Genomic DNA, 8296 nt, shown 5'->3' with positions numbered 1-8296 from the left:
AATGGCGATCATGATAGAAACCACAGAATAATACCCCCACATCATATGCTCAGTTCCATATCATCAGATGGCCCCTCGCTCAAGTGTCAACAGAGGTTATTCAGGTCTGAACATGAGAGAACAAAAATGTTCTCCTCAAATTAGACCGATGGCGATCATCACATGAACTACACAGTTTTGTCCCCACATCATATGCTCAGTTCCATATCATCAGATGGCCCCTCGCTCAAGTGTCAACAGACGTTATTCAGGTCTGAACATGAGAGAACAAAAATATTCTCCGCAAATCAGACCAATGGCGATCATGATAGAAACCACAGAATAATACACCTATATCATATGCTCAATTCTTAGTCATTTATCAACACTTCATTTGATTGTAAACACAGAGGCCAAGAAGGAGGCATGAAACTGTCAAAAAAATAGATATTAGAGACACTAATGAGTTTGAGAAACTTACTGAAACTGGATCTCTTGTTACAGATGCTGTCAGACCAGCTGCAGAAGAACCTTTGCCAGAAGTGTACACGGCTATTGGGGCCACTCTTTCAGCAAACTTGAGAACCTGAGATTTGGCTGTTCCAGGGTCACCAAGTAGCAGTATATTAATATCTCCTCTTCTTGTGAGATTATCAGGCATACGTTTCCTTGAGCCTAAAACAGAAAATAAATTGTTTAAACCATTAAACTGGTAATATAACATGTTGTAAGAAATTTTCCAGAATGCTTTGTACCTCCGAACAAGAGGCATGTTATTGCTTTTTTAATGTCAGCAAATCCAAAGATACTGGGAGCAACACTCTTTGCTAATCTCTCATAAATGTTAGGGCTAGCTGCAAGCCTGCGGAAAAGATCTTCTTCCTCTGGTGTGATACTGATCCCTGTGCTGTGACCTGCCTCTTCACTGTTGACCTGAATGCCAACAACTCTGAGGTATGGAGCTCGAACACCAACAATACCCTTCTCTCTTCCGTCCATCTGCAACAAGCCCAGCGTTGAATACAGTGATTCAAATAATAGATTGCAGAGTCAAGCCAAAAGTGAAGAATTAAAATGCACAATTACCTTTCCTGTTCTCGCAATTTTTTTGATAGAATAAATTCCAAGGACAAGTATTCTGTTTCCAGGAACAACACGCTCACAAAGGTATCTGTCACAATACAAGGATAAGTGTCGAGGCATTTCTCCTTGGGGAATAGAATCAGGAAGTTCTTGAAGTTTCAGTGTTTGAAAATCAACACAGTGGCACTTGTCAGGCATGATGAAGAATGGGTCAAGGGGGCAGTTGGGGCGTCCAGCTTGTTCACTGCAGAACAAGGATCAAGACTAAATTATTTAAATACAATAATTGATAGAGTTTTCCCCTGGTTAGATGATAATGGACTACATACGTATTACACTTTCTTGGCATAGCATATCCATCAAGCCCAGGCCTGACAGTTAAATTAGGAATGACATTCCTGCAAGAGCGACATTGAATAGCAATTTTGGTAGCCTTTGCTCTTATTCCAGATGCTGCCACAATAATTCCTGGGATTTTCACTAGTTTGGACACATAATCAGACTGAAACATAAACAGTAAGGGTTTTAATGAATTCACAGTTGTTAAGCAAGCTCCTTTAAGAAAATTAAGATAGTGGTAGGTGTTTACATACCCTCATATCACGTAAAGATGAACAATTAGCATCTGAAGACAGGAGTACCTGAATATCTTGAACCTTTTCCTCTCCCTCAGGCCGAGGAGCAGTGACTTCGTCAGCCACTTCTTTAGCAGCTTCTTCAAACTAGGATATGATAACATTAAGATAATAGGATGTGATTACATAATAAGATAATATGGGAAACATTATGTTATTTCACAAGTTCAGATGATTTCTAATTACCACAGTCAGATGTTCGGTAGGCTGTTTGTACATTTTATCAGCAAGCGCCTCATCGAAGCTTGCCAAATCTTCCAGGTTAACTTCCAAGAAGAACTGGCCAAGATTGTACTGACGTTTGAGGGCATCTCTGTAACAGACATGAAAGTAAAAGAACTGAGAAGAATGTTAATCAAATGTGCATGAGGTTAAGAAAACAATAAGTAATCGGTTTGAAAAAGGAAAAACGAATTGAGAACAGTGATCTATTGAACAATGAGGGGTTTGTCAAGTTTTTCCTCGAAGTTAGCAGTTTGTACTAAGAACTTTACCTGTATTTGTAATTAAAGTTGCCTTCGTGAAATTGGCGCAAAAAGTCTTTTAGTTTCCTCTTCGTTGCATTGAATCCAACATTTACTTCACTGCGTTCCTCCTCATCGCCGGCTCCAAAGTTGTCAGAGAAGAACACACCAGGATTGTCAAAACCCTCCATGGCAAAACAGAGCTAAGTAAATTCTCAATACGATAAACAACGTTTCTCTGGTGCTGGAAAAACCACAGATCATCAACAAAACCAAGCACAAAGCACAAAGTGTCTGAAGTCCGGCCGATTTGGCGCGAATCTGTGGTGTGAGTGAAGTGGTGCCAAGCCACAGGCTGTAAAAAAAAGTCAATGACTTCGTTGTTTCTTCCTTTTACTGGCTTAAATCAATTGTATTCCCAGAAGACAGAATGACGGCAAACAATTTCCGACATCAGAAGAGAAAATAAATTCGTAAAACGCTTCATTAAAGTCGCGTTTCTGTTTTCCTGTGTGTTGGATTTCTGTCCGACCGTCCGGCTAAACGGTCGTTTACTCGTTTTAAAGAAGGCAGTGCCCAGAAATAAACAAACAGGACCTTGTAAGCGCGGTAGAATACAATCCAGATACAAATCGCTTACTTTTTCTCTTGAAAGTAAATCGTTTATTCGTGTTTGTCAGAAAAGAGAAATGTGTGTGATTGTACCATGTACTTTACAGTATACGAGGACTATGCTCGTGTAACTCCTGCTCGTATTGTGCTTAGCTTATCAAAATGTCGTTACAAAATCTCTTGTTAGTGGAGGTTATTGATAACTGTCAGTTAGGTAAGAACGTTTCGTGAATTTTCCGGTTCTTTCTATTGTTTTCCATAGTAGATTGAAATTGTACGCTATTTTATTATGTCTTATAATTTATCTGACTCTGCTACTCGAATCACTTACCACACACATACACATACCACTTCATTTGTTGAATTGTTGCTTACACTAATTTCTAAAATTCTTGTTGTTCCCTTATCTGTTACAGTGTAATGAAGACGTTTTTAACCTTTGACACCATGCCACTACATTGTGACTCAGGAAGCCGACATGACTTTCCACGCCTGGCCAGAGAGGCTGGGTTTTCCTTTAACTTATATCGTGGTAGAGTAGACTGGGCTAAAATTGGTAAAAAAAATTCAACTTTTTTTGTAATTAAAAAGAAAAATCAACCTGATACTATTCTTATCTTTTACATTTGTATTGTAACACATTTTACTTTGCAGGAGCTGTTGATGTTGATAAAATTGTGCGAGAACGAGACTTGGAGACTTTACAGGATGTTCTCTCTTGTGTGATGTCCTGTAATTTGAGTAGTGATTATGACCTGAAAGTACTAGACCCAAACTTTATAAAAATATTTCAGCTAGCTCAACTTGCTGCTGACTTTTTGTTGTATTGTCGAACGTATTTAGATCACTGCGTGGCTGTTATGCAAGATCAGCTAAGGGTTGCATTACAAGTAAGTTTATCATGGTCAAAGCTGAAATTCACACCCCAAATCTAGCTGATATAAATTTTTTTTATTGAATGATCACTTGGTTAGTCTTAAAGTCCTATTTTCTTTTCAGGAGATAGAACATTTGAGGAAAATAAAGCAGGAAAATGCTGATGAAATAGGGATTCTTCAAAGAAAGTTGAGAACAAAATCTATGAAGTCAAGGACCACATCTCCACATCCAATTTTCAAGGTAAGACAACTCCTCACCTTACTACCAGAGAAAGTGGTTTATGTACATATACCTACTGAATATATCTTTCCTTGTCATAATTTTAGTGTCCAGGGTGTGAGAAAATATTTGTTGGAGAACAGTATCTTGTTGCTCATCAACAAAGACGTCATCCAGAATTAGTTCCAGAAAAAGTTCCCCATAACAACCAGAGCAAGGAGGTTGAAAATCTTCAGCATCAAGTTCATGAACTTCAAGAGCGTTTACGAGCCACCGAGGATGCTTTGAAGCAAAAGCAAAGTCCCACCATCCCTGATGTAGCAGCACTTCAAGTCATTCTTCAAAATGAACTGCAGGTATTACACATTTTCTGAAAACAATCTTTCAGTATACAGCATGCATCCTCCTTGTCACACCTTGTATCAAAGATATTTCATTACAGAAAATGAAGCCAGCCAACCCTAATACTTCAACTCCACCACTGGAAATTTTGCCGCAAACAAAGTCAGTGCCTGAAAATGGTTCACTGTCTTGGGAAAGACATAGTACTGTTAAAGATTTGGAAGAATCTTCTCAGGTAAGAAACCAAAAGTACAAGACACTCTACAACAAGCATAAGCATTTATTCTTTGAAAATAATCAATTATTTCTTTAATTCCTATAAAACTTTCAATATAACAAATGCCTTATTTCCACCTTTTGCAAAGGTTGATACCTTAGATAGTGGGCAAACATCCATAGCAGAGACCTGTCAGCAACTGAAAGTTAAGTATGAAAAAAGTCAAGCATCTTTGCTCATCCGTGTTGATCAGCAGAATGATGAAATAAAAGCATTAAGAGAGCAGTTGCTGGAACAACATAAGGCTCATGAGTTGGCCATGCAAAGAAAGCTAGAAGAACTTCAATGTCAGCACCGGGCTGACTTAGATGATCTTCGTTTATCAATAATAAAAAACAGTGGTAATTCTCACAAATACAGTTTCCTTTTACCTGCAAAAATCATTTGCTAGTTAATATGTTCTGAAGTCTCTCTTTCTTCTCCAGGGTCAGGTGACCACTTTGTGAGTTCGCCGACTTCGAATAATAATAAATTTCAATCGGACACCCAACAGTCTTCAATCAATACAGTCCAGGTTTGATGATAGATTTTTTTTTATCCCTAGAGCTCATAAACCAAGTACATTTAAACTGCAGAAAAAAGCAGTTAAACTAATTTTATATGTGAATTATTTTAAATAATTGGTCAATTTGTTTTTATTTATACAGGCATGGGACAAATCTGCTGATAGAATAGAAGCAACATCTGCAAGAAATGTTGCAAATAGTATTCTGACATTGCAGATCAATAATAGTAAAGATGTAGAACCATCCAGAAACAGTGAAAGTCTTTCCATTGCTTCTAAACCTGAAAGAGGCGAGAGTACACTTAAAGAGGAATATGTGCCGCCCTCAGATCAAGATTCATCTATTGCTTCCTCTCAAACATCATCCTCTGGTCCAATTAGTGATCAACCAACTCGTTCTCCTAGCAGTTTGGAGAAACGAAGCCCAACAGGTCTACCTCCATCAGTCAAAAGTCAAGTGGGCAATGTTGACACAGGTCATTCAAACTCCATGTATAACAGATCGAGCAGCTCTAGTACTGGAACGTCGAGTGAAGCAAGTAGCAGCTCTTACGATTCTGACAGTCAGTCATCAAATAGTGAACAGAACTCACCTGGCAATGAAAGTGATAAGTCAAAGTAAGTGCTGATAGCAAAATTGAATATAATAATCTTTAATCATTTCTGTGTAGCTTTCTCTCATTACCTACTCTTACATATCAAGTATGATGACAAAAAAATTAAATTGTAGATTACAGCTAACACCTCAAGTACTCGATGGTCTGAAGGAGGATCTTTTGGGGCTCCTAAACAGAAGGTTACGAGAATTAGGAGTTGATCCTGAATGGGAAGGATTACCTGCTGCTTCATTCCATTCCAATATGGCCACAATAAAACATCATGAAAACATTGCTGCCAAGGTTTGTAATTTCTCTCTCTTCCTTTTTTTTTCTTTTTGTTTTAGAATATTTAGAAATGACACCTTTATTAAATTTACTGTAATGTTTTTCCAGTCCCACAAATCTTATTTTGGAATTCAAGAGGCCATCCTGAAGGAAGTTGACAAACAGATTTTGGATCGCTCAAAACCTCAACTATCAACGTCAAGTTCTTCAGAAAAAATAAGGAAAAAAGTATCACGTTCATTTTCGATCTTTGCACGCATAAAATCTCATATGAAAAATAAACTGTCCCAGTCTGGTAAGCTGCCACTGCAATGCCAATTTTGTATAAATTTCTTTTCCACATCAAAAGAAATGAAATAAATTTGTGTTGCAGGACATTCAACAGCGCACTCTGAACACTCTGAAAAGTCTGTGGCAGAAACCAAACCTCATGATGTTGTTGAAAATATGTATTCTAATGAACCATCTACCTCCCACTCAAGACCATTACATGAATATGAAGTACTTCAAGGAAAGACTACACCTCCAGGACTTTCACATCAAGAAAAGGATCTAAGTATTCAAGAAGAAATTGAAAAGGAAGCTATACCACTAAAGAACCAACAACTTCCTTCTCCTTCAATAACATCAACTAATTTGACCTATGAAAATTCTGATCCTAAACCGTTACCTAGTACTTCAGGGATCAAAAGTAACGTTAAAGTCTACAGCCGGTCAATGTACGCTAACTTAAATAAATCAGAGATTGAAGTTGAGAAAAAAGAATCTTCGTCATCTGATTCATCTATGCAGAGACCTCCAAAGCTGCAGACATCAACACCTATCAAATCAAGTTCTCAAGCTTCACAGAATGGGTATGTTCCCACACTTTCTTTTAAACTTTTAAATTTGACAGATGGATTTTTGTTTAAAACTTGTTTGTTTTGTGTTATAGGACCAAAAAGCCTACATTCATGTCATCCGATGTGGAATCAATATCCGAATTAGAATCTGACTTAAATGACATAATGGAAAATACTTCTGTAAAGCCAAATACATCAACTATTTCTCGACCTCACACTTCTCTTACCACTGCAGAGCTGCTGGCAAATGTTGCCAAATTTCGACAGAGTACTAGTCAAATGAATACAACTCAATCTGTTGTTAAAAGTAATTTAAAGTCGTCACTATCAACTGGGAATATTAAGAAGAAAGTTGTTTTTAGAGATGAAAAGGATGGTATGTTGAAGCTATGATTCCTAGTCCCTTTTTCCTTTTTTTGCACAGGATTCAAAAGTCTGAACTGGTCTGTAGTTCTCAAAGCACTGTAGAGACTAATAGATTTTAACTTTGAACAGGATTTGACACAATTGAGCTTGGACCAGCACATGGCTCTTATGAATCTATTACACCACAGCGCTCACTTAGTGAAAATAGTTTGGCCATAACAAGCAGTAGCCCACTAAATAGTGACCGGCCTGTGCCACAGCCAAGAAACAGTCTGGCAAAGGACACTGCCATTTCATCAGTGTCAAAAAAAGTAGACACAGATAGTGATGGGGACTGGGACTGGGACAAGGATTTATCCGACACCTTAAAGTGAGCTTCCATAGGATTTGGGTCTTCTTTTCATTGAATATGTTAAAATTTTGTGAAACTATTAAATTTTTCCCCATTTTTATTTTCAAGGGAAACAAAAGAAACAAGCCTTGGGAATGAGGGACTACCTAGAACGGGTGTCACTGAAGGACCAATCAGAAGCAGCAACTCAGTAGAGGAGAGGAGGTGGAGCATTGGATCTACTGATTCGAGCAAAGTATCAGATATTGTGAAAGACCTTGAAAGAAAGGTGAGTATGAAAATATTTCTCCGTTGAAGATACAACGGTCAGAAAAGTTAGTTGTCCCAATTTTATGCTCCAAGGTAGTTGCTGTTTTCAACTCAACAATTTTTATTTTTTTCATCCTCAGTTACAAGAAAAGAGAGAACGGCCACTGTTTGGAATCAACATGACTCGCCCCCTATCACCTGCTAATATAGCACCTCGTAAATTTTCAAGTTTTTCTCAGTCTGATTCTGGTAGCACCAGTACCATGTTGAAATCTGTGGCATCAGGAAGCCTTAATTTGAATGCTAGTAAGTTGTCAGATTTATTACTTGATGATGTAAGTAGTAGCTGACCTGCTCCATACATCTTTACTTTTATGTATGATTGAAATGAAGTATCGTATTGTCAAGGTTTTGTTTTACCAGTACTTCACAGCTAAACTCAACTGTTTTGACTGATATGGTACAATGATGAAGTACTGAATTGTTTTGTAATTCATATGTTTTAAACCTCTTCTCTCTACTAGAATTAATTATGTATATTATGCTATACTCACGTTACAGTATTTTCTCTTTAACAAATTGTGTTCATTGTCTTTTAGTTATTTTAT

The 8296-nt window shown here is 37.6% G+C and overlaps 2 protein-coding genes across 2 annotated transcripts in view; one reads left to right on the top strand and one right to left on the bottom strand.

The window, feature by feature from the left end:
* Positions 1-2497, bottom strand: part of LOC113218237 (DNA replication licensing factor Mcm5) — a 16448-nt gene extending 13951 nt beyond the window's left edge. The window contains exons 1-7 of the mRNA XM_026438500.1: positions 2192-2497; positions 1884-2010; positions 1656-1784; positions 1392-1564; positions 1066-1306; positions 735-978; positions 461-654 (exon numbers count right to left, since the gene is read on the bottom strand). Of these exons, the coding sequence (XP_026294285.1) occupies positions 461-654; positions 735-978; positions 1066-1306; positions 1392-1564; positions 1656-1784; positions 1884-2010; positions 2192-2352 (1269 nt within the window). The 5' untranslated portion in view covers positions 2353-2497. The remainder of the gene's footprint in view (positions 1-460; positions 655-734; positions 979-1065; positions 1307-1391; positions 1565-1655; positions 1785-1883; positions 2011-2191) is intronic.
* Positions 2498-2733: 236 nt separating this feature from the next.
* On the top strand, positions 2734-8290 carry LOC113218236 (mucin-17). The gene is made up of 16 exons (XM_026438499.2): positions 2734-2987; positions 3190-3329; positions 3428-3663; positions 3773-3892; positions 3979-4227; positions 4314-4448; positions 4579-4831; positions 4916-5004; positions 5138-5613; positions 5726-5894; positions 5988-6174; positions 6253-6733; positions 6814-7097; positions 7217-7457; positions 7548-7707; positions 7829-8290. The coding sequence occupies exons 2-16, from the start codon at positions 3194-3196 to the stop codon at positions 8036-8038; spliced, it is 3426 nt and encodes a 1141-aa protein (XP_026294284.1). The 5' UTR covers positions 2734-2987; positions 3190-3193; the 3' UTR covers positions 8039-8290.
* Positions 8291-8296: the final 6 nt, after the last annotated feature.

This window comes from Frankliniella occidentalis, unplaced genomic scaffold, assembly GCF_000697945.3.
Source record: "Frankliniella occidentalis isolate FOCC.00 unplaced genomic scaffold, Focc_3.1 Scaffold15, whole genome shotgun sequence".
NCBI classification, from domain to species: Eukaryota; Metazoa; Arthropoda; class Insecta; order Thysanoptera; family Thripidae; genus Frankliniella; species Frankliniella occidentalis.
The sequence above is the reverse complement of the archived record's forward strand: the minus strand, read 5'-3'. Positions and strand labels throughout refer to the sequence as shown.